At 36.2% G+C, this 27,633-nt stretch overlaps 1 protein-coding gene across 1 annotated transcript in view; it reads right to left on the bottom strand.

The window, feature by feature from the left end:
• Window positions 1-2,582: 2,582 nt before the first annotated feature.
• The window catches only part of RAD51C (RAD51 paralog C), a 37,475-nt gene continuing 12,424 nt past the window's right edge, over window positions 2,583-27,633 (bottom strand). Inside the window, exons 5-9 of the mRNA XM_043583921.1 lie at window positions 24,234-24,365; window positions 15,211-15,277; window positions 14,217-14,277; window positions 5,636-5,696; window positions 2,583-4,179 (exon numbers count right to left, since the gene is read on the bottom strand). Coding sequence (XP_043439856.1) covers window positions 4,090-4,179; window positions 5,636-5,696; window positions 14,217-14,277; window positions 15,211-15,277; window positions 24,234-24,365 — 411 coding nt within the window. The 3' untranslated portion in view covers window positions 2,583-4,089. The remainder of the gene's footprint in view (window positions 4,180-5,635; window positions 5,697-14,216; window positions 14,278-15,210; window positions 15,278-24,233; window positions 24,366-27,633) is intronic.

Raw genomic sequence — 27,633 nt, forward strand, 5'->3', positions numbered from 1 at the left:
AGGACATCCTAACAGGAACTATCTTTTTATATCCTTTTATATATTGATTATATATTTATATATAAATTATATATTTATATATAAATATATTATAAATATATATTAATATTTAATATATTTAATATATTAATATCTATTATATATAATATATAAATATATTATAAATATAATTATATATCCTTCATTCCCATGGGAATGACTATGAAAACAGTTAAAAAATGGCAATGTCTGTCTCCGTGCTTTTCAAACTTCAGTGTGTTTATCACCCAAGGACCATTATTTCTTGAATGTTACCAAATGAAGTGAGAGGCTGAATGGCTCCCCCAAAACATTTACAACCTAATTCTAAAATTTGTGAATGCTAATTTACATGCCAAAAGGGACTTTGCAGATGTGATTAAGGGTCTTGAGATAGGGAAATTATCCTGGATTATCTGACTGGGCTCTAAATGTAATCACAAGTGTCCTTATAAAAGGAAGGCAGGACACAGAGTTGGAAAAAGGCAATTGAGACAGACTGGAAACAGAGAGATTGGAAGATGCTACACTGCTGTCTTTGAAGATGGGCTATGAGCCAAAGAATGCAGGCAGCCTCTAGAAGCTAGAAAAGGCAAGAAAATCGATTTTCCTTAGACCCTCCAGAAGGAACGCAGGCTTGCTGACACCTTGGTTTTAGCCCTGTGAAACTGATTACAGCTTCCAGAACTGTAAAATAATAAATCTGTGTTCTTTTAAGGACTTAACCTGTGGTAATTTTTTACAGCAGCAATGAAAAATTAATTCAAATCCTAATTTCAATTTCTTTTTTAAAAATGTTTATTCATTTATTTTTGAGTCAGAGAGAGAGAGCGAGCAGGGGGAGAGGGCAGAGAGAGAATCCCAAACAGGCGTGACACTGTCAGTGTCCCATGGGGGGCTCAAACGCACGAACCGAGAGATCATGACCTGAGCTGAAACCATGAGTCAGACACTTAACCGACTGAACCACTCAGGCACCCCCATAATTTCAATTTCTTTAAAAAAGGAACTTGTATGCTTATTAGAAGCATTGTTTATAACTCTAAAACTACAGTAGTAAAACTCCAAAAAGAACTTTAAAATTATGCACAACCATTAAAAACTATCATAGAAAAATTATGTGGAACACGAGTGTATATTAGGCTCTTTAAATTTTTTTTTAAATATTTATTTATTTTTGACAGAGAGAGACAAAGAATGAGCGGGGGAGGGGCAGAGAGAGAGAGAGACAGACAGACAGACAGACGGAATCCAAAGCAGGCTCCAGGCTCTGAGCTGTCAGCAAAGCCCAGCACAGGGCACGAACTCACAGACTGTGAGATCATGACCTGAGCTAAAGTTGGATGCTCAACCAACTGAGCCACCCAGCTGCCCCCATATTAGGCTCTTTAAAAAGCAGGTAAAATTTTTTAAAAAAATTTTACGTGTACATATTTTAAATTTCCTAGATTTCTACAGACCGAGTCGTCATCCCAAAATTAATGTGTCAAAGCCCAGACCTCTGTGTGACTATATTTGGAGCTTTGGGAAGGCAACTAATGTTAAATGAGGCCATACAGGTGAAGTCCTAATCTGATAGGACTGGTGGGCTTATAAGAAGATGAAGAGAGTTGGGAATGCAAGCTGGTGCAGCCACTCTGGAAAACAGTATGGAGGTTCCTCAAAAAACTAAAAATAGAACTACCCTACGACCCAGCAATTATACTACTAGGCATTTATCCAAGGGATACAGATGTGCTGTTTCAAAGGGACACATGCACCCCCATGTTTATAGCAGCACTATTGACAATAGCCAAAGTATGGAAAGAGCCCAAATGTCCATCGATGGATGAATGGATAAAGATGACGTGGTATATATATATATATACAATGAAGTATTACTTGGCAATCAAAAAGAATGAAATCTTGCCATTTGCAACTACATGGATGGAACTGGAGGGTATTATGCTAAGTGAAATTAGTCAGAGAAAGACAAAAATCATGACTTCACTCATGAGGACTTTAAGAGACAAAACAGATGAACGTAAGGGAAGGGAAACAAAAATAATATAAAAACAGGGAAGGGGACAAAACAGAAGAGACTCATCAATATGGAGAACAAACTGAGGGTTACTGGAGGGGTTGTGGGAAGGGGGATGGGCTAAATGGGTAAGGGGCACTAAGGAATCTACTCCTGAAATCATTGTTTCACTATATGCTAACTAATTTGGGTGTAAATTTTAAAAAATAAAAAATAAAACAAGTTAAAAAAAAGATATAGATATTAATTAAAAATAAAAAAAAAGAAGATGAAGAGAAAAAGATCTCTCTCTCCATGCACACTCACCAAGGAAAGGTCCTGTGAGCTCTCAGTAAGTAGATGGTTGTCTACAACCAAGGAAGAGAAGCTTCACCAGAACCAGATATCCGGGCACACTGATCTTGGACTACCAGCCTCTAAAACTGTGAGAGAATTCTGTTGCTTAAGTTTATGGCATTTTGTTATTGTGGCCCAAACAGACTAAGATTTAAGTATATTATAACTAGAAGAACAGTGATCTTTTTAGCAAAAACAACTTTGAAAGGATATTTACATAAAGTTTATTTATAAAGAGTTGCACACACACAAAAAAGTTACAACCAAAAAGAAATACACGTGGCTTTGTCTATATCCTGGGTTCTATAGTTCTTTACAGTGTTATGATGCTTTACAAAATGAGATTCCTATAGTTCTGCTCCCTAGTAACACTGATATTTATCACTAATAACCCCCTGTCTTGATTTTGTGATTGGAGCATAGAGAATATAAAATGATGGGTAATTTTTTTATAATGACTGCATTAATAAAAATATATGCCTTAAAGACCTCAAAAATAATTATAATCAGTCATCCTACACTCAAATAGTCATTTGAAATTAGTCTTCTATAATTAGGACGACCATATGCCTGATTTGCCTGGGATGGTCCTGGTTTATGTCCAGTGTCCTGATGTGATTGTTAGCAGTGTCTAATTTCATTCTCAAAAAAGTCCTGGCAAACCCTAGTTATTCTATGAATAATCAATTACAGAATAACTGTGTTTTTTAAAACTTTATAAATTTAGTATTCACTCTGGGAGAGGAGGAAATACCAATTGCCTCTAAAATGTGGAGACCATGGTTGTCACAGTACATAATATTCAATTATTTAAATAATTTTCTTCCATTGGGAACCAGAGTAAATTTTGTGAATGAATTGAGAAGTACTAAAAAGAATCAGGTGCCAAAACACTTTTAGATGATTTTAAAACCATTCAAGAATCCAAATTTTTAACTCATTCAAACAGTGTTAAGATTATTCAAAGGAAAATGTCAATACATCTAGAATTCTAGAATGGATCACACTGTGTTTCAAAAATATAGAGATAAATAACTGTAAGTTTATCAACTTGACTATTCTGGAAGATGTATGTTATAGACAATTTCTAGATAGGGTAACAGCTCCAAAGTCCTTCCCTTAACATTATAAAATAACATTAAAAAAATACACAAATGGGTTAAATTTTAGGATTGGGGTGACTAAAATCACATTGGTCATGTAAAGTTTATATCCTACCATTAAAACTGAATACAATAATATGCTGACTCATGGTGCTGGCTTTTCATTACAATAATAAAAACAAGTCATTTTTAAGAATTATGAAAACTACATTTAAAGAGGAGAACAAAATAGGAATGTGAAAAAAATATTTTCTTCCAAGGGTTTTCTACGCAATTAGCAAAAGAGGAAAAAACAGTCTGAATGGTAATTTCACACTGGCCACATGAGATCAGCTTTCCACATCTGCAAAAATACAATACCTGTATCATTTCTGCTGAATGATACTAAAAAAGAAAATGGGGCAAAATATAATTGTAAAACTGCTTTTGAAAAATTCAGAGAATCATACTAATTAAATGTTTTTCACATTCGGTTCCTATGCTCTTGATTCAAACATCCCATAGTGTGTGTTTACATTTTATAATGAGTCTACTACTTTGTATACATTACATCTTACAGCATCAATACATATGTATACTTTAAGATTAGTCTTTGGATTCCTGTTCTTCTTCTCATTCTCGTGACCGTTTCCGGGTATTCAATGAACCTTCTGTTTGCCAAGAACATGCAGGAGCAAGAACAGCATCTCTAAATCCCTGAGGCTGGAAGATGAAAAAATATACAAGTATGCTTTAAGAACATCTAAAATAACAACTGGTCTTCCAAATATTTTTAATTGATAAGAGAGCTACTTTACTGAGACAGAAGTTACCAACCACTGTGAATGAAGAAGTTAAACCTCATGAGTACGTGTCCAAACCAGAGCTGTACTAAAGTATTTTATATCTAGAGTATTTTTTATATGTATGCGTGTATTTATTTATACATATATACATATATATACACATACAAATTTGAGTGCATTATAAACATATACTCTAAAAGACAATCCTTTTATTTATTTATGTTTATTTTTTAGAGAGAGAGAGACAGAGCGTGAGCAGGGGAGGGGCAGAGAGAGAGGGAGACACAGAATCTGAAGCAAGCTCCAGGCTCTGAACTATCAGCACAGAGTCTGATGCAGGGCTCGAACTCATGAACCGCGAGATTATAACCTGAGCGGGTGGGATGCTTAACCAACTGAGCCACCCAGGTGTCCCTAAAAGACAATCCTAACAAACTTTATGGTGGCTCTATTGGAAGAGGTAAAAGGAAGTAACAGGTATTAATTACTTAGGTGCTTTACAAATTATTTTCACAACTAAATAAAATTTTCCAGTTAGGATACTTTACTTTAAATTTTAGTGTTTTATCTATTTTTGAGAGAGAGAGAGAGAGAGAGAGAGAGAGAGAGAGACAAAGAGAAAGAGCACACATGAGTAGGGGAGAGGCAGAGACAGAGGGAGACAGAATCAGAAGCAGGCTCCAGACTGTGAGCTGTAAGCACAGAGCCTTATGCAGGGCTTGAACCCACGAACTGCGAGATCATGACCTGAACTAAAGTTAGATGCTTAACCAATTGAGCCACCCAGGTGCCCCTCCAGTTAGGATACTTTAAATGCACCTAGGCAGTACAAAGACTAAATCGATGATTCAATTTCAGAATCTCTATTTCTGTTTTTGTCCTTAAAAATGAGACTCCAAGAATATATTTGGCTCAACACTACTGATAAATATGCATATTTCAGCCAAAAAGAGTGTGTTCTATGATTTTAAATTAAAGGAAAATTAACATTTTAAAGTAGGATATATTTGGTGGCTATGATAGATCTATAATATCTACAGACTAAAATGAGTAGTGTTAGTATTTTTTCTTGGAAAATCTTTTAACAACTTTCACTTAAAAAATTTTTAATATCCTGACATTACATATGGCATGGAACACACTAGCCTACAAATAAGTATTTCCTCTGTTCTTAAGAATAAATTTCAGTCCAATTGTGACTAGAATATTCTGTATATATACTACTATTTTGGGGATAATGTTCTAAGCATCAAAAGCTGTCCTCAAATATGCTTGCTGCCTACAGGAGTTAACAGAAACAATTTGTAAATGCTCTCTTCAGATAATTACTGCCCACCAACACCAAAAGCCCACTCTAATCAAATGATACTGACTGTGATTTGAAACAGTACTGTAGATTCCTTCTGGCTTGGTGATTTGCACAATGTTGCCAACCTGCTTAGAGAAAAAGAATAAATATACACAAATACATGATCTTAATTAATTAGTTCAGATGACTGATTTAATAATTTAAATTTAGTTTTTTCCTACAATTCTATTGCTTTGTTCTCTAAGGACACAGAAAGTAGAAAGCAAAGAAATATCAAAAATACTCCCTTTAATCAATAGCTATATGTATGCACATAATAATTATTTTATATAATAATAGACTTGTTTACCTAAGTGGAATTTTAAGTAATCTAAAAGTCCAATGACTAATTCAAATAATTTTCGATGTGACAAAATACCATTGATGTTTAAGAAAATAATGTGGAAGAAAATATTTAATTAGATGGGAAAACATTAATAATATATTAAGTAAAAGTTATGCTGTATGATCCCACCTTTATGAGTAAGTATGTAAATCCACACAGACAGGAAAATTAGTAGAAGACCACAGTCAAAAAGTTAAGCTGTTATTACAGGATAAAAGGAGTTTTTTTGTTTATACTTTTCCAACTTTTTGCAGTCATCATGTATTTTTTGTTATGATAGAAGTATTAAGACAATTTCTTGGGATATAAATGAGGAATACATACTCATACTAATACAAATAAGCAAGGAAGACACATTCTTTCAAAATGATTACGTCCAGAAGAATCACTGTCATGACAAGAACAAGGTCTGTTTAGGCAGAATTCAAAAAATTTTTTAGTGTTTATTTTTGAGAGAGAGAGAGAAAGCAGGGGAGGGGCAGAGAGAGAGGGAGACACAGAATCTGAAGCACCTTAAACAGCTTCCAGGCTCTGAGCTTCAGCACAGAGCCTGACGCGGAACTCAAACCCACAGACCATGAGATCATGACCTGAGCTGAGGTCGGACACTTAACTGACTGAGCCACCCAGACACCCCTGTTTAGGTAGAATTTTATCATGTACTATGCAAAGTAATATAAAACGAAAAGCTGAAAGTAGTTAGAAATAAAATTCTAAGTTCTTATTAACTTTGCTCAAATATTGTAACAGCAAACAAATACAAGAAAAGCTTTTATTTTATTATTTAAAAAAATTTTTAATTAAGTAAGCTCTCTATGCCCAACTTGGGACTCAAACTCATGACCCCAAGATCAAGAAGCACGGCTCTACAGACTGAGCCAGCCAGGTGCCCTAAGCAAAAACTTTTAAAGTTCCTTTTAAAATCACTTTAAAACTGATATAACTTATTCACAATAGACAAAAGATAGAAGCAACCCAAGTGTCTGACAGATGAATGGAAACATAAAAAGTGGTTTCCATGCATAATGGAGTATTATTTAGTCTTTAAAAGGAAAGAAATTCTTGTCACGTGTTATGATGAACATTGAAAACTATGCTATGTGAAAAAAGGCCAGTCATAATAGGACAAATATTGTATCATTTTACTTATATGAGGTGCCTAGAGTAGTCAAATTCATAGACAGAATGTAGAATAGTGGTTGCCACAAGCTGATGGGAGGGAAGAATAGGGAGTCAGTGTTCAATGGGAAGAGTTTCAGTTGGGGAAGAAGGAAAAGCTATGGAGATGGATGGTGGTGATGACTGCACAATAATGTGAGTGTACTTCATGTCACTAAACCGTACACTTAAATGAAAAAAATGATGAATTTTATGATATGTACAATTTACCACACTTTTATTAAAAAAAATTTTTTTTAAGTAAGCTCTACGTCCAACATGGGGCTTGAACTCACAACCCCAAAATCAAGACTGGCATGCTCTACTGACTGAGCCAGGTAGATTTACCACAATTTTTAAAAATGGATAAAACTGCACAAATAGCAGTTTCGAACAGAGAAAGATCACAAACTCTCAGAGTTAAAAGGTTCATTAATTTCCATACAATATAATGTTGATTTTTCTTTCTTTTTTTTTTTTATTGGCTGCTTGGAGTTTATTTTCCACTTGGTGCAAGGCACAAGGTTACAAGGTATGTCAAGATGCCTTGTGTGTGGCTTAGAAAGTAAAGAGTGGGGTTCTCTCAACTTCCTTTTTGGTGTTTTGCCGTTTTGATATAAAAGAACCCAACTGCTTCTGCTTGCTGCAGCCTACCTAGTCTATGAGGAGGGGAAAGATGGGTAGGGGTTGTGATATGAGCTTAGGGTCTCCTAAAGCCTAGTGGCTGGTAGTGGCCACTCAGGGCTGTGTTGGCTTTGCCAGGCTGGCCACCAGGCTGCTTCCTCATGGTTTCCAGAGCCAAGTCACAGGTGATCGTGCCATTGGAGGCCTGGAGATTCCAACACTGTAGCCATGAACAGGAGAGTAGACTTCCTGAAAAAAGAAGCTTGCTTACCACTGACCCAAGTCAGCCTTGGGGAGACCAGGGTGGTAAGGGATGGCTTCCCCAGGATACTCTGCACTTATGCAGGACCTGTTACTGGAAGTGGAACCCTGGAGGCACCAGTATTAGTCATGGGTGGCCACGAGCGAGCCACTGGAGAGGATGATTGCCATGCTGTTGCTTGTAGGCTGATGGAAACTTTGGCACCAATCCCTTACGGGCCTTGGTGTGTGATCACAGGTGGTAGAGACAGGGACGCTAGGCCACACAGCCCACGGCAGAGGAAGCCACAGAAGGCCACTCCCTGACCAAGATGCAAGCAAAGTCCAATTTGTTTTCAAAGAAAATTCAAAAAGGACATCTTGGTTTATGATCTGTTACTCTTCAAATTTTGAAATTGCCCCTCCACACAGGCACAATTCAAAAGAGAAGCAATCAGAGATCACAGTCCATTAGCTTAATGTCTTAGGTTTGTACTTTTAGGACAAAAATGGCAGAATCCAAAATGTCATATACTCTGTAACTGCAACTGTATACAAAAATGAAATAATTGCTGAGTAATATGTAATATAAGAATGGCATTAGGGACTGAGATTATAAGGTTTTACAATGCTTTAGAGTTGATAATTCTAACTTTAATACAAAATATAACAGAAAAATTGGGGCATCTGGCTGGCTCAGTTGGTACAGCATGGGATTCTTTTTTTAATTTTTTAAAACATTTATTTATTTTCGAAAGACCAAAAGATGGCATAAGAACAGACACTCAGATCAATGGAACAGAATAGAGAACCCAGAAATTGACCCACAAACGTATGGCCAACTAATCTTTGACAAAGCAGGAAAGAATCCAAAGGAATAAAGATGGTCTCTTCAGCAAGTGGTGCTGGGAAAACCGAACAGCAACATGCAGAAGAATGAACCTGGACCACTTTCTTACACCATACACAAAAAGAAACTCAAAATGGATGAAAGACCTAAACGTAAGACAAGAAGCCATCAAAATCCTCGAGGAGAAAGCAGGCAAAAACCTCTTTGATCTTGCCCACAGCAACTTCTTACTCAATACGTCTCAGGAGGCAAGGGACACAAAAGCAAAAATGAACTCTTGGGACCTCATCAAAATAAAAAGCTTCTGCACAGTGAAGGAAACAATCAGCAAAACTAAAAGGCAACCGACAGAAAGGGAGAAGATATTTGCAAATGATATATCCGATAAAGGGTTAGTATCCAAAATCTAGAAAGAACTTATCAAACTCAACACCCAAAAAACAAATAATCCAGTGAAGAAATGGGCAAAAGACATGAATACACACTTCTTCAAGGAAGACATCCAGATGGCCAACCGACACATGAAAAAATGCTCCACATCACTCATCATCGGGAAAATACAAATCAAAACCACAATGAGATACCACCTCACACCTGTCATGAACAACTCAGGCAACAACAGATGTTGGCAAGGATGTGGAGAAAGAGGATCTCTTTTGCATTGCTGGTGGCAATGCAGGCTGGTGCAGCCACTCTGGAAAACAGTATGGAAGTTCCTCAAAAAACTAAAAATAGAACTACCCTACGACCCAGCAATTGCACTACTAGGCATTTATCCAAGGGATACAGGTGTGCTGTTTCAAAGGGACACATGCACCCCCACGTTTATAGCAGCACTATTGACAATAGCCAAAGTATGGAAAGAGCCCAAATGTCCATCGACGGATGAATGGATAAAAAAGATGTGGTATATATATACAATGAAGTATTACTCGGCAATCAAAAAGAATGAAATCTTGCCATTTGCAACTACATGGATGGAACTGGAGGGTATTATGCTAAGTGAAATTAGTCAGTCAGAGAAAGACAAAAATCATATGGCTTCACTCATATAAGGACTTTAAGAGACAAAACAGATGAACATAAGGGAAGGGAAACAAAAATAATATAAAAACAGGGAGGGGGACAAAACAGAAGAGACTCATCAATATGGAGAACAAACTGAGGGTTACTGGAGGGGTTGTGGGAGGGGGGATGGGCTAAATGGGTTAAGGGGCACTAAGGAATCTACCCCTGAAATCATTGTTTCACTATATGCTAACTAATTTGGATGTAAATTTTAAAAAATAAAATTTAAAATTAAAAAAAAAAAAAAAAAAGACCAAGAGAAACAGAGCATGAGTAGGGGAGGGGCAGAGAGAGAGAGAGACACTGAATCCGAAGCAGGCTCCAGGCTCTGAGTTGTCAACACAGAGCCCAATGCAGGGCTCAAACCCATAAACTGTGAGATCGTGACCTGAGCTAAGTCAGACACTTAACCAACTGAGCCACCCAGCTCTCTGAGCATGGGATTCTTGACCTCTGAGTCATGAGTTAGAGGCCCACTTTGGGTACTGAGATTACTTAAAAAAATAAAAATAAAAGTAAAAAAAAAAAAAAATACATATATATATAGACACATATATGTACACACACATATGTATATATATGTATACATATGTGTGTGTACATATATGTGTCTATATATTTTTTTTACTTTTATTTTTATTTTTTAAGTATATGTATATATACTTTTTACTTTATAAGTATAAAAGTATATATAAGTATACTTTTTACTTTTATTTTTATTTTTTTAAGTATATGTATATATATACATATGTGTGTATATATACATGTACATATACATGTATATATACATACGTGTGTGTATATATATATATATATATATATAAAGAGAGGTATGGTGTATTTTAACCTGTCTTGTTAAAAAATCATTCTTTTTGATTCAATAAAAATTAGCTAACCTTCTGAAAAATTATCTAAATCACGTCATATCACAATATGTCCAAAAAGATACCCAATACATCTGAATTTTCTGAGAAAATTATTAAAAAGTAAATGAGCTTTTCAGAAGCATTTACATGTTTATTAAAAATCCTAAAGTCAAGTAGGCATTAAATATTCAGGGTGAAAATTTTCCTCTAATTTCTAGGTAAAAATAAAATTTTATATTTCATATCTGCATCTCAAGAGATCTTTTTAAACAACAAACTAAACCAAAGAATCACTTGGCTCATGGCCCCAGCTAAGATGAAGCTTAACATATGGCTGAACTACACAGTTTGGGTCAGGAAGAAATAAGACAGAAGCACAATTTGTGCTCTAAAGCTGAGCACACATATGAAACACTATGTGGGGGTGTTGATGTATTACTCCACTCTACCACCAGATCTTTCTGGCAAAAAGTGATATAATTCTGAAAAATCTCAGCCTCATATTATCATGAATATGAAATTTGGAGGAAATCCCACACAATATACAGGACAGAGATAAAAGTATTTATTTGAATAACTGTTGGAATGTTATTTCATTGTTAGAGGGTAAAAGGGGTTTCTGGTTAAAAGATGGGGACTGAAGCATAAGATAGGACACTTAAGTTCAATTCTCAATATAAATTTGGCTAGTCAAGGTTTTTAGTTTTCTACTCTAACTGGAAGTGTTCATTTTTATAACTATTTTTCCCCAGTGTGAATTTCTATTTTCATCCTTTCAAGATAAACTAAATGTTAAAACACATACAAGACTTCATGCAACTTTAATGACTTAAAGATAACTGGTTTTAAACAATGAAGAACAAAACTATTTTAATTCTACTAAATGAGGTCAACTTATTCTGATCATAATAAAGTATGCAAATTACTTATATATCTCTAGCTGGGGAGAAAAAAACAGTTTGGAGAAAAAGGATTTTATCTAAAAAGGAGGATAAGAGCTATACTTTCAGATTTGTTGGCAATCAACACAATACTATAATTACATTCTAGAAACAGCAATTATAGGAAAAGAGACTATTATAGAGTCAGCTATAAACTTTGGATACTACTACTTATTTCATAGAGTTATTTGGAAAATAAAATGAAGTATTATATATACATACACATAATGCTTAGTAAAGGATAGTTAATAAATATTCAATAAGTGGTAGCTATTATTTACTACTTAATTAATCTTTCTGGGCAGCCTTGGTATTCTCACTTCTATGTAAGTATAGATCCCTCAAAAAATTATCGAAGGGATTATTGAAGGAAATGTTGTATACAAAAACTGCCCAGTTAAATACCTAGTATCAGCAAGTAGTCACTAAAATAATAGTCTGGGATACAGAAAAAACTTATGGAACAGATTTCCCCTAAATCCATCTAATTCATTGTCAAGTGTTCTACACCATTCTCCAATTTCTTGGAAAGGATCAGTAAGAAGCTGGAAGTCATAAAATGGCTAACTCCTAAAAAGTAAGCATAATCTTCTGATCTCATGGGTACCTAACCAATGCTAACTTCTACAATTTGACAAAGAAGGCAAACATCTCCTTCCAATGAGTGCATTAAAAGAGGAAACATCTTTGGGGCACCTGGGTGTCTCAGCCAGTTAAGCATCCGACTTCAGCTCAGGTCATTATCTCACAGTGAGTTTGAGCCCCGTGTTGGGCTCTGTGCTACAGAGCCCGGAGCCTGCTTTGGATCCTGTGTCTCTCTCTCTTTTTGCCCCTCCTCTGCTCTCTCTCTCAAAAATAAATAAACATTAAAGAAAAAAAAAAAGATGGAGCATCTTAAAAAACAAAAAGACCCCAAACAAAAAGACTGAAACATCTTGCTTTGCTTGTATTATTTTTATTTTTTAGATGTATTCTATTAGTGAATATTTAATAGTAGAATAAAAGTGGCCATTTAAAATGGGAATTCCTAAAAACATTTAACAGTGGGATGTACTTTACAGAAAACCTAAATCTGAGAAAATACAAGTAATATGTTCATAAGATTCTCATCTGCAGAACTGTTGCCAAATGTTTACAATCGAGTTTGTTGCCAAGGAAAGAATTCCTTTTGTGATCCAGAATACAATGACTTATTTACAGAACTGGGGGATGGAAGTTAATTGTAAAGCACTATGTATTATGGGGGATGGGGGGGGGAGAGTTACCTGAGCTCTTTGGAAATGCCATTTTTTTTTTATTTAAAAAAAAATTTTTTTTTCAACGTTTATTTATTTTTGGGACAGAGAGAGACAGAGCATGAACGGGGGAGGGGCAGAGAGAGAGGGAGACACAGAATCGGAAACAGGCTCCAGGCTCTGAGCCATCAGCCCAGAGCCTGACGCGGGGCTTGAACTCATGGACCGCGAGATCGTGACCTGGCTGAAGTCGGACGCTTAACCGACTGCGCCACCCAGGCGCCCCTGGAAATGCCATTTTTAAAAGGGACACAAACCATGTGAATTAGTTTCAAAAGATGTATATAAAAGTAATAAATTCTGCTATGAGTTCAGAGTTAAGTAAAACCTAATTTGGTCAGGCATGATTTTTTTCAGTTTGGAGAACAGAGAAATGTAGATAAAGAACTAGACAATATCACTGACCAGACCTGATTTATATTTAAGCAACTCTTTTTTTTCATCTTTGCCCACCTGCTGTCTCACTCTCCCCCCATTCATTAGAGCACTTCCAAACGAAGTTCTCTCAGTTATACCAATTAATCTCAAAGCAGAGAAGCTGCATAAATCTGACATTTCTAGAAGTGTATAATAAAAGATTCCACAGCTTTCATTTGCCTATTTTAAAGAAAATGAAAGCTGGTTTGTTCACTTGCTCAGCAGCTTTAAAAACAAATACAAAGGTTTCACGCTGCCATAGTTTTATTTTAAACAATACTTGTGAAAGGCAGGTAAGTAACTGGATAACAAAAGTAGGATAGCAAAATACAAAAGAAAACAAAAATAAACACAATTTCATACCCAAAATATATTAAGCAACTAAGAAAAACCATCCTATTTTCCACATAAATTGGCCTAAAGCTAACCTCAAAGTTTTCCTTTTGTCCTGGTTTTATTCTTCTTTCAATCCCTTCTAGGAACAGAGAGTACCCACCTCCTTCTGCAAGACTAATAAATGGTACTTGGTTTCAAAGAGCTTTAGAAGGTAGCATTCCTTGGCCACCTACTCATTTCAGGTGCACCCCATCATTTAAATATTCCAAAGCATTTCCTATGTTAGCTAAATGTGTAGTTTAACAATATGTTTCTATGATTTCTCTAGGTGATAGAGAACAAGGCAACAAAAGCTTTAGTTCATGGGGGCACTGTAGATTTCATCCACTGGAGTAGATCTAAGAAACATAACTGTTCGTGTAATTAACCCAATATTCAAAATTATTAACTTGTTTCTATACTGACCTTTGATTTTGGTCCCAATGAAAGATTAGCCGTATTGTAGCAGCATGTCCCCAGCTTTCCCCTAGTGGGAGCAAGAACAGAACAACTGTATATTACCTTACTGACAAGGTTATAAGTCTTTCAGAATGCCTCTGACCAAAACAGTTTTATTTTACCTAATTTAACACAAGAATATACTTACACTTTCAAAATCCCTTGTATATGGGTGGCAACTTGAGATTAATAGATTTTTACCTATCTATGGAAATACTGCAGATCATTATCCTTTATTTGCTTTCAGAAAACTTTATAGTTTGAGTCAACATATTTGTCAATCTTCCTTATCACACTTACTAACATATTTCCGGCTACCAGAAGAAAAGCAAAAACTCGGACAGAATATTCTTAAAGAATTTAGTACAAAACAATCTCGAAACACTGTGTCCTAACAAAACCATGACTGAGGTTAGGAAAAATCATAAGTCTATTCACTGTAGTGTGATCAGTATTTAAATGGATTTACCCTTCTTACTGCCTAAGACTTTCTGAGGGCAAGAGTCATCTTATGAATACTGATATGCTCAGTACCTGGCACAATGGTTGCCGAATAGTAGATGCTCAATAAATGTCTGTTAAATAACTGAAAGGATGAGTCAGTGTCTAAGGACACTGTGCTCCATGCTCACTTGTCAGTGAGGAAGACAGATACAATCTCTACTTTCATGGAACCTACAGTACTCAACAAGCATCAAATGAAAGAGGTAGAAAAAACTGTGTTAAATTAAAAATGCGGGGTGCCTGGGTGGTTTAGTTGGTTAAGTATCTGACTCTTGATTTTGGCTCAGGTCACGATCTCACAGCTCTTAAGACTGAGCCCCATGTCAGACTCTGCACTGAGTGGAGCCTGCTTGGGATTCTCTCTCTGACCCTCCCCCACTCACACACACTCTTTCTCTCTCAAAATAAATAAATAAACTTTAAAAAATTAAAAATTCTTATCTGATTAATTACCCACCCAATGCAGGAACCAGCAAGGCCTGATTTCTATCAATTTTTGTTGTCATCTGATTAGTTAAAAGTACCTAAAAAAGGTGAGAAAATTAGGTGAGTCTCTCCCCCAAATTATCAAATAGTCCTGTGACTTTACTATTCTGAATACAATTTAAAGAAAAACATATTTAGGTAATGAAAACTTTTCTGATACATTCTTAAAAATTTACCCATTAAAATGACTAATTATCTGAAAACAGGTTCTATTGAGCATAAACATTTTTAACAGACAAGAACAAAGTTCTAATTGTGAAAATGGAAGAATAAAAATAGATAATACATAATACATAAAGGTCTAAAGAGACCATGTATAAAAACTTCCTAAATGGGAGTATTGGAAAAACCTCACTTTTAAAAATTAAGTTTTGGATAAGCCAATAGAATCCACCAGACCAACAGTAGCAATATCAGTAGTGGTAATAAACATTTATTGAGTACTTAATAAATATCAGAAGCTATGCTAAGTGCTTTACCTTCATTACCTTATTTAGCCTTCACAACTACTACATGAATGAAGTATTATTATTATTCCAGTTTAACACATGAGAAATCAGAAGCTTACAAAGATTGAGTCTTTTTTTTTTTTTAACCACTGTTGCCTCTCTAGAATATATTTAATCAAAAGAGTGTGACATACTTAATAAATACTCACTGTTTCCTCTTCAGGAAAGAGACAAATACAGTTATTACCATTTCTGGTTTTATAGGAAAAAAAAAAACTGAAGCAAAAATTATGAGAAAAGACCTAAAATCATAAAGAAAATACAGAAGAAGTGGGAAAAAAATGAAACCCAGTAATCAGGTCAAATGACTCCAAATTATGACTATACTCGTCTGCTGATAATAGATATAGGTGTTACTTTATTCAAAGATGGCCCTCAAGGCTAAAAATATTACTAATTCTTTTGGATTAAATAGTGACTTACAGAAAAGATTCCATGGTTTGAAGGAGAGCAATTTTATTCTTTTTGGTATTTTAAATTAAATTTATTTATTTAATTAAAAATTTTTGTTAATGTTTATTTTTGAGAAAGAGAGAATATGAGCTGGGGAGGGGCAGAGAGAGAGGGAAAGATGGGGGTTCAAAGTGGTCTCTGCACTGGGGCACCTAGGTGGCTCAGTCGGTTGAGCATTCAACTTCAGCTCAGGTCATGATCTTACGGTTTATGAATTTGAGCTCTGCATTGGGCTCTGTGCTGACGGGTCAGAGCCTAGAGCCTGCTTCAGATTCTGTGTCTCCCTCTCTCTGCCCCTCCCCTGCTCATGCTCTCTCTGTCAAATGTAAATAAACATTAAAACATTTTAAGAGAAACAAAACAAAACAAAGCGGGCTCTGTACTAATAGTGGAGAGCCTGATGCCAGGCTCAAACTCATGAACTGTGAGATCATGACCTGAGCTGAAGTCACTTAACCGACTGAGCCACCAAGGCACCCCTCTATTTTTTAATTCCAGTATAGTTAACATAGTATTATATTAGCTTCAGGTGTACAATATAGTCATTCAACAATTATATACATATACACACACACACACACACACATCTTCCTTATCAATTCATCTGTTGATAGATACTTGGGTTGCTTCTGTATCTTGGCTATTGTAAATAATACTGCAATAAACATGGGGGTGCATATATCCTTTTGAATTAGTGTTTTCTTATTCTTTGGGTAAATACCCAGTAGTGTGATTACTGGATCACATTACTTCTATTTTTAATTTTTCAGGAACCTCCATACTGTTTTTCATAGCAGCCACACCAATTTGCATTCCCACCAATAGTACTTGAGGACTCCTTTCTCTTTACAACCTCACCAACACTTGCTGTTTCTTGTGTTTTTGATTTTAGTCATTCTGACAGGTATGAGGTGATATCTCACTGTGGTTTTGATTTGCATTTCCATGATGATTGGTGATGCTGAGCATCTTTTCATGTGTCTGTTGGCAATTTGTATGTCTTCTTTGGAGAAATATGTGTTCAGGTCTTCTGCCTATTTTTTAATTGGATTATTCAGTGTTTTTTGGTATTGAGTTGTATAAATTTTTTAATTTTCTTTATACTGCCCTAACCCAAAAGACATTTATTCTGCCCTGTAAGCAGTGAGTTGTATAAATTCTTTATATATTTTGGATAACTCCTTATTGGTTATATCATTCACAAGTATCTTTTCCCACTCAGTAGGCTGTCTTTTAGTTTCATTGGTTTCCTTTGCTGGGCAGAAGTTTTTTACTTTGATGTAGTTTCAATAATTTATTTTTGTTTTTGTTTCCCTTACCTCAAAATGAAGGACAGTAATTTTAAAGTAGAGAAAATGAGTGTTTAAAGCTGACTTAATGCAGTAAAAGATTATCTGGCACTTCCCAGCCCCAAATTCTCCAGAAAGAGTTCTTTTAAATATTCTTCCAATACAGACCTTCCCACCAGAAATATGACAGATACAATTGCAAGCTGAAACTGATAAAGAACTTCTATGAAAAGCAATGAAAAAAGGTACCTGTTCTGAAAAAGTCATCAGTTCCATAAGAAAATGGAGAAAGAAAAGGCTGTTTGGCTATTCCCACTGCAGTGGTATTTTTATTTGTCTACAAAGGAGAAATCTGTGCTCCATCTAGATTTCAATTAGCCACCAACTGGACGACACATTTTCTTCTAGCTCCTCTTCCCTTTAGTGCCACAATGGCTTCCCCATGTACTACCTCATGCCATGCATCTTAGAACAAGCTAAGCGGAATGTAAACTGATAATTACCTGAAATATAGGATTAACTGGCATCCCCAACATGCTGAATAATACCCTTTACAGACTACCAAGTGTTTAAACTCTAGTAACTGGGATATTTATTTATACCACCACTTTTTGGTTAGAGGTGCACCATCCAATTCTGCAGCCATTAGCTACCCATAGAGCTTTTAAAAATTAAATTAAAATCTGGGACCCCTGGAGGGCTCAGTCAGTTAAGCATCTGACTCTTGATTTCGGCTCAGATCATGATCTCACAGTTTCTGGGTTCAAGCCCCACACCAGGCTCTATGGTTGATAGCTCAGAGCCTGTTGGGATTCTCTGTCTCCCTCTCTGTCTCTCCCCTTCCCCTGCTCGTGCTCTCTCTGAAAAATAATAAACATTTTTTTTAAAAACACTCTTTAAAAAATTAAATTAAAATTAGACATTCAGTTCCTTAGTAGCACTAACCATTTTTCAAGTGCTCAATAGCTATGCAACTGCTATATTACACCGAGCATTTTCATCTTCGCAGAAAAGTACTATCAGACAGCACTGGTTTACAGAGTACAGGTATCTCCTGACTTTCAAAAGTTCCTGTTATGCCATTTCACTTTTATGAAAGACCTATATTAGTACCTGTTTTTGCTGACCAAAATAAATCCAAAGAGGATTCGCACTTTTATGGAAAAAAAAAAAAGCAAAAAGCAAATACAGCATTCAGCATTTGTTTTGCAGTGAACCATTATAGAGGCAGAGAGCACCCAGACAGGGAGAGCAGCATCACCAAGCTCCTTCCCCTAGGAAAAATACTCAGCATCTTAGCATCAAGCTGCCATAGCTTTGAACTGTATCTGTAAGCATCTGTGCTTTATCTTGATTTACTTCGTGCACCAAATTAATCTGTCCTAAGGTATCAGAAAAGCCTAAGAAAAGTTACTTTTTTGGGGCACCTGGGTGGCTCAGTCCCTTCAGTGTTTGACTCTTGATTTCAGTTCAACGCATGATCTCATGGTCATTGAGACCGAGCCCCACATTGGGCTCTGTGCTGGGCCTGGAGCCTGCTTGGGATTTTCTCTCTCCCTTTTTATTTGTCCCTCTCCTGTTTGCACACATGGGCGCTCTCTTTCTCTCTCAAAATAAATAAATAAACTTAAAAAAAATAGTGAAAGTTAAAAAAAAAAAACCAAACGTCTATATAAAGGTGTTTGGTTGGCTCAGTTGGTAGAGCATGCAACTCTTTTTTTTTTCTTTTTTTTTTTTCAATATATGAAATTTATTGTCAAAATGGTTTCCATACAACACCCAGTGCTCATCCCAAAAGGTGCCCTCCTCAATACCCATCACTCACCCTCCCCACCCTCCCACCCCCCATCAACCCTCAGTTTGCTCTCAGTTTTTAAGAGTCTCTTATGCTTTGGCTTTCTCCCACTCTAACCTCTTTTTTTTTTTTTCCCTTCCCCTCCCCCATGGGTTTCTGTTAAGTTTCTCAGGATCCACATAAGAGTGAAAACATATGGTATCTGTCTTTCTCTGTATGGCTTATTTCACTTAGCATCACACTCTCCAGTTCCATCCACATTGCTACAAAGGGCCATATTTCGTTCTTTCTCATTGCCCTGTAGTACTCCATTGTGTATATAAATCACAATTTCTTTATCCATTCATCAGTTGATGGACATTTAGGCTCTTTCCATAGAGCATGCAACTCTTGATACAGGGGTTGTGAGTCTGAGCCCCACTTTTAAAAAAAATCTTAGGGGAACATGGGTGGCTCAATCGGTTAAGTGGCCAATTATAGCTCAGGTCATGATCTCACTGTTCGTGAGTTCAAGCCCCATGTAGGGATCTGTGCTGACAGCTCAGAGCCTGGAGCCTGTTTCAAATTCTGTGTCTCCCTCTCTCTCTGCTCCTCCCTCACTCATGCTCTGTCTCTCTCTCAAAAATAAACATTAAAAACTAAATTTTAAAAAACCTTAAAATAAAAAAATATGTCCATATACATATATAGAGAAAGGGTAAGTTTGGAAAAATATGTATACCAAACTCAACAATAATCATCTCTGGGTAATAGATAATTTACTTACTTTCTACTTAGAAAGTTTAAAACTTTTTATAGAAAACATATATAACTTAAAATTGTGAAATGTAGGGGTGCCTGGGGGGCTCAATCAGTTATGCATTCGACTCTTGATCTTGGCTTAGGTCATGATCTTGTGGTTTGTCAGTTTGAGGCCCGCGTCAGGCTCCATGCTGACAGTGCACAGCCTGCTTGGTATTCCCTCTCTCCCTCTCTGTCTGCCCTTCCCCTGCTCATGCTCTTGCTCTCTCGCTCTCAAAAATAAAAATAAACTTAAAAAAAAAATTGTGAAATATATTTAAAAAAATTTTTTTAATGTTTTTGAGAGAGAGAGAGAGAGAGAGAGAGCAAGCACACACAAGGAAAGAGAGGGGCAGAAAGAGAGACAGAGGATCCGAGGTGGGCTCTGTGCTAATGTGGGGCTCAAACTCACCAACTGCAAGATCATGATTTTCAAACATATGAACTGCAAGATCATGACCTGGGCTGAAGTCGGACGCTCAACCAACTAAGCCACCCAGGTGCCCCTTAAATTTTTTTGTGATGTTTATTTTTGAGAGAGAGAAAGAGAGCGTACTCCTGCGAGAGTGAGGAAGGGGCAGAGAGAAAGGGACAAGGAGAATCTGAAGCAGGCTCTGTACCATCAGCACAAAGCCCGACTGGGGCTCAAACTCATGAACCTTGAGATCATGACCTGAGCCGAAGTCACTCAACCACCTGAGCCACCCAGGCGCACAGTGAAATGTATTTATTGTCAAAGGTCACACATGATTCTATACATAGAAACTTGGAAATTAAAAATCAAGCAAAGAAAAATTTATAAAGTAAGAGGGGAAAGTATGTCCTCAGCCCTACAAAATTCTACTTCTAGAAGTAGTCATTATGACCATTTTGATCCTTTCAGATCTTTTTGTCCATGTAAATATAAATGCACATATATAATTTTTATTTTTCTCAAAAGTGGGATCATTATAATGTGACTTGAATGTTTTCACTTAATCATATATCTGGATATATCTTGTTCTGTGCTAGTATGTCTACATTTACATTACTCTACTACATTACATTATATATTTACATTACTCTTCTTAAGCACTGCATAGTATTCCACTGTTTAGATTATTTAATCAGAAAATCAAAAATATTTCTGTTAAAAAAACAAAAATAAAAAACCCTAAGGAACTATGCAACCCAATAGTCTTGAGTGCCCCCTACTGCGCGCTCTTCACTGATATTAACAGAATGCTAAATTACAAATTAATGACAATAATTCAAACACAGGACACTATGCTTTTTGGTATATGGCAAAAAAAAATAAATAAAAACTCCAAAAAAAAAAAAAAAGATGTTTTGAAATGATTTCATCAAGGAGTTCTTTATCTACTTGCATCATGGATATGTGCTAAAGACTCTCTAATTAGGGTAAGTACAAAAAAATTAAGCAGTTTACTCTTTTCCCATCTCCCTCCTGGACAAGTGTGTGTATTTGTGTGAGAAAGTGGCATGGGGTTGCAGAAGTGGAAAGTGATGGCAAATAGTCAAAAAAAAAAAAAAAAAAAAAAAAAGATTGTTACCTCACTCCTTTTTATGTCTTCACTTCTGAACTTATGTTTGTCTAACCTCATATTTGAAATCTAGAAGAGTTAGCTCCATCTCCAATCATCCAGGTTATTCACACTACGTAAATTTTCTATTGGTCTGGGTCTGTGATTATACAACACATACTAATAAAAAGGCCCAGAGTAAAAGAAAACTGGGGATGTTGAAAGAACTTACCTGAAAAACATCAAGCATATTTATTTAAAAATATTTTTTTTAGGGGTGCCTGGGTGGCTTGGTCAGTTAAATGTCCAACGGGCTCAGGTCATGATCTCACAGTTTGTGAGCTCAAGCCCCACGTCAGGCTCTGTGCTGACAGCCCGGAGCCTGGAGCCTGCTTCAGATTCTGTGTCTCCCTCTCTTAGCCCCTCCCCCACTCATGCTCTGTCTCTCAAAAAAACATTTTTTTATATGTTTATTTTTTTGAGAGAGAGAGAGAGAAGACGGGGGTGGGGGTGGGGACAGAGGATTCGAAGAGGGCTCTGCACTGACAGCAGCAAGCCTGATGCAGGGCTCGAACTCATGAACCATGAGATTCTGACCTGAACTGAAGTTGGACATTCAACTGACTCAGCCACTCAGCTGCCTCCCAAAAAATCAAGTATATTTAGACAAGAAAAACCCAACATTGCAATTACCAAAGGTAGTATTTCTTTATCAAACAAGTCCATTTTAAAACATGGCATCTTCAAGACAGTATGGTACTGGCACAAAAACAGGCACTCAGATCAATGGAACAGAATAGAGAACCCAGAAATTGACCCACAAACATATGGCCAACTAATCTTTGACAAAGCAGGAAAGAATATCCAATGGAATAAAGATAGTCTCTTCAGCAAGCGGTGCTGGGAAAACTGGACAGCAACATGCAGAAAAATGAACCTGGAACACTTTCTTACACCATACGCAAAAATAAACTGAAAATGGGTGAAAGATCTAAATGTAAGATAGGAATCCATCAAAATCCTAGAGGAGAAGGCAGGCAAAAACCTTTTGACCTCACCTCAGCAACTTTACTCAACATGTCTCTGGAGGCAAAGGACACAAAAGCAAAAATGAACTCTTGGGACCTCATCAAAATAAAAAGCTTCTGGGGCGCCTGGGTGGCGCAGTCGGTTAAGCGTCCGACTTCAGCCAGGTCACGATCTCACGGTCCGTGGGTTTGAGCCCCGCGTCAGGCTCTGGGCTGATGGCTCAGAGCCTGGAGCCTGTTTCTGATTCTGTCTCCCTTTCTCTCTGCCCCTCCCTCGTTCATGCTCTGTCTCTCTCTGTCCCAAAAGTAAAAAAAAAAAATAAACGTGGAAAAAAAAAATTTTAAAAATAAATAAATAAATAAAAAGCTTCTGCACAGTGAAGGAAACAATCAGCAAAACTAAAAGGCAATCGATGGAATGGGAGAAGATATTTGCAAATGATATATCCGATAAAGGGTTAGTATCCAAAATCTAGAAAGAACTTATCAAACTCAACACCCAAAAAACAAATAATCCAGTGAAGAAATGGGCAAAAGACATGAATACACACTTCTCCAAAGATGACATCCAGATGGCCAACCGACACATGAAAAAATGCTCCACATCACTCATCATCAGGGGAATACAAATCAAAACCACAATGAGATACCACCTCACACCTGTCAGAATGGCTAACATTAACCACTCAGGCAACAACAGATGTTGGCAAGGATGTGGAGAAAAAGGATCTCTTTTGCATTGTTGGTAGCAATGCAAGCTGGTGCAGCCACTCTGGAAAACAGTATGGAGGTTCCTCAAAAAACTAAAAATAGAACTACCCTATGGACCCAGCAATTGCACTACTAGGCATTTATCCATGGGATACAGGTGTGGTGTTTTGAAGGGACACATGCACCCCCATGTTTATAGCAGCACCATCGACAATAGCCGAAGTATGGAAAGAGCCCAAATGTCCATCGATGGATGAATGGATAAAGAAGATGTGGTATATATATACAATGGATTATTACTCGGCAAACAGAAAGAATGAAAGCTTGCCATTTGCAACTACGGGGATGGAACTGGAGGGTATTATGTTAAGTGAAATTAGTTAGAGAAAGACAAATATATGACTTCACTCATATAAGGACTTTAAGAGACAAAACAGATGAACACAAGGGAAGGGAAGCAAAAATAATATAAAAACAGGGAGGGGGACAAAACCATAAGAGACTCTTAAATATGGAGAACAAACAGAGGGTTACTGGAGGGATTGTGGGGGGGTGGGTGGGCTAAATGGGTAAGGGGCATTAAGGGATCTATTCCTGAAATCATCATAGCACTATATGCTAACTAACTTGGATGTAAATTTAAAAAATAAAACAAAAATAAATAAATAAATAATAAATAAATAAAAATAAAATACAGCATCTTGATTATGCTTATTATTCTCTAGGAAAACTGATAGAAACATTTATGTCTAGAATTAATTTTTTCCAGAAATCAAACCAAAACTACATTCAAAACTGTGTCTGCATTATTTGCTTTTAGTCAAATTCTATTTTGCTATTTCTAGACATTGCTATGTTATACAATCTTGACTTCATTATAAAGTTCTCTTGACTAATAATACTTACAGCTAATCTGTGGTTATTTGCAAGGCTGATCATTTGCTGGGCTAGACCATTTAGTAATCGACTACGAAGGGAGAGGTCATCTAGGTCATGACGAAAAGGAAAAGCAATACCATCCACTATCACTAATCGAACCTAAATGTGGAAGAGATAAGGATATTAGGTTTGGTGTTAAAATTTTAAAAATGACATCCAAAAAGCATAGTTCATTGCAGGAAAAAAATTCTTCTATTTCTATTTTTAACTCTCCAAAAGCTTTATTTTGGAGAGTTATAAATCTATTCACCCAATGCTTTCTGCATTAATCATTGAAAGTTAAAATGTACTCTGGTATGATAATTTATCAACTTGGGGCACCTGGGCAGCTCAGTCAGTTAAGTATCCAACTGGATTTTAGCTCAGGTCATAATCTCATGGTTTGCAAGTCTGAGCCCCACACTGAGCGTGGAGCCTGCTTAAGATTGAGTTCAGAGTCCTGGGTCTCACTGCCCCTACCCCATGCTCATGCTCTCATATGCATGCTCTCTCTCTTTCAAAAATAAATAAACTTTAAAAACAAAAGATAATTTATCAATTTAAAAAGGTAATTCAACAAAAGAAAAAGAAACAATTTTCTTATACTTTGCCACTATAACACAATCGTTACAGAGGCATTTTACACTGATAAAAAGCACTTCTAAAGTCTTAGTAAAACAAATTCTTCGATTCAATGTCATTTTACCTTCAAGATTTTTTGGTTAAAAAAATCATCAAATATTAAATTATTATACCTTCTTCAAAACCTAATTCTTAGCATACTTTCTCCCCTTAATTTTAAATATACTATAAGGCAATTAATCATTACAGAATCTGTTATAATATAGAATTCAGCATGAGACAGGTTTGTGTTGAAGTTCTAATCAAGAAGGTTCACTTATAGATGATAAATATTTTCATCATGACAGTTACAATATAGTCCAAGATCTAAAATCCAAGAACAAACAGAATTTGCGAACTAATCCAAATATAAACAAGTTTTAAAAACCTGTAAGATTATATATTTTTCTATCTAATAAGGATTACACTAAAGAAGAGAATTTGATAAAGCCATGTGTAAGGAAGCCATTTTTATCTTTTATTTAGAGTATTCATTGTTTCATTCAGCAAATATTTATTGATACCTACTATATGTTAGTCACTGTTCCAGGCAGTGGGGAACAAGAGACAAGGTCCCTGTTCTCTTGGAGTTTATGGTCTAGTGGAGTAAAGGACAATTAACATGCAAGCAAATACATGAATAATTTCTGATAATACTAGGAGTTATGAAGAAACTACACTGGATGAAATGATGATGAATAAGTAGGTGATAAAGTAGAGGGAAGTTAACTCAGACCAGATGTGAGAGAAGGCATCAATGAAACAGGAGGCAACAGAACTGAGTTCTGGATAAGAACCTCCAGGAGGGAAAGACAGCCCACATATAAAGACATACACACATACCTTTGTGTATGGTGACAGATGGTAACTAGACATATTGTGGGGATTATTTCATAATGTGTAAAAATACCAAAATACTATAATGTACACCTGTAACTAACAGGATATTTTACATTAATTATACTTCAATTTAAAAAATATGCCTTTGTTGTTTCATTTTCATCACACTTGTTAACATAAGCAAAAATATCAATCAGCATTCATGTTAAAATAGTACTTGTTCACCACGAGGTTAGCAACTTCTTTTGAACTGGATAGCAATCAAATGCTAATTGGTAGTGTGATTTTGCCAAACAATTCCATAGGTTAGATAAGGATACATAAGTTTAGCAAAATTAAAATAACGAAAAACCTCATATGTTGGTGGTAAGAATGTAAAATGGTTCAGCAACTATGAAGAAACAGTTCGGTGGTTCCTCAAAAAATTAAACACAGGGGGCGCCTGGGTGGCTCAGTCGGTTGGGCGGCCGACTTCGGCTCAGGTCATGATCTCGCGGTGAGTTCGAGCCCTGCGTGGGGCTCTGTGCTGACAGCTCAGAGCCTGGAGCCTGTTTCGGATTCTGTGTCTCCCTCTCTCTGCCCCTTCCCCGTTCATGCTCTGTCTCTCTCTGTCTCAAAAATAAATAAACGTTAAAAAAATAAAAATTAAAAAAAAAAAAACTTAAACACAGTATTACCACATGACCCAGCAATTTCATTTCTAGATATATGCCCCAAAAAACTGAAAACTGGTACAAAAAAAAAAAAAAAAGTATGGATATACATGTTCATAGCAGCACAATTTACAATAATCAAAAGGTAGAAACTGCCCAAATGTCCACCAACAGATAAAAGGATAAACAGATTGTGGTGTATACATACAACAGAATATTACTCCACCATGAAAAGGAATGAAGTACAGATACATGCTACAAAGCAGATGAACTTTGAACCTATTATGCTAAGTGAAAAAGCCAGACCAAAAAGATCATGTATCATATGATTCCATTTTATATGCAATATCCAAAATAGGTAAATCGATAGAGACAGAACACAGATTGGTGGTTGCCAGGGTCTTTGCAGGGGGAGAGGAAAGGGAGCAACTCTTTAATGAGTTTCCTTTTAGGGTAGTAAAAATGTTTTGGAACTAAATACAAGTAGTGGTTGACAACATTGTGAATGTCCTAACTGCACTGAATTGTTCACTTTTATTATTTTTATTTATTTATTTATTTTTAGAAAGAGAGAAAGAGCAGGGGAGAGAGACAGAAGGAGAGAGAAAAAGAATCCCAAGCAGGCTCCATGCTCAGCATGGAGCCCAATGCGAGGTTCGATCACACAACTCTGGGATCATGACCTGAAGCCAAAATCAAGAGTTGGATGCTCAACCAACTGAGCCACCCAGGTGCCCCTGAATTGTTCACTTTTAAATGGTGAATTTTATTATGTGAAATTAATCTCCATAAAAAAATCAAATCAATGAAAGCTTTCTGTAAGACTTAGTTGGCTACAGATTTACAATAAAGAGTACCATTTGGGGGAACCTGCCTGGCTGAGTTGGAAAAGCATGCAACACCTGATCTCCAGATTATGAGTTTGAGCCCTCCACTGGGTGTAGAGATTAGTTAAATAAATAAAACTGAAAAAAAAAAAGACTATTCTACATTTTATTATTATTTATAAATGGTGTACTATACATCCTTTGTATCAGCAACTTTATAATAAACATGTATGCATATATGTGCATACATTTTCTTTCCTGGAAAGCCAGTCACTAAACATTTACCAGCATACCAATGGAGAGGTAAAAATGAGATTTTACACACACACACACACACACACACACACGCATGTTTGTGTGTATTTATTCATTTACTCATTCATTCATTGGTTCTCAAAGGCCAGAAAGTGATAGGATAACATATACAAATTGCTGAAAGAAAAAATA

This window comes from Prionailurus bengalensis, chromosome E1, assembly GCF_016509475.1.
Source record: "Prionailurus bengalensis isolate Pbe53 chromosome E1, Fcat_Pben_1.1_paternal_pri, whole genome shotgun sequence".
NCBI classification, from domain to species: domain Eukaryota; kingdom Metazoa; phylum Chordata; class Mammalia; order Carnivora; family Felidae; genus Prionailurus; species Prionailurus bengalensis.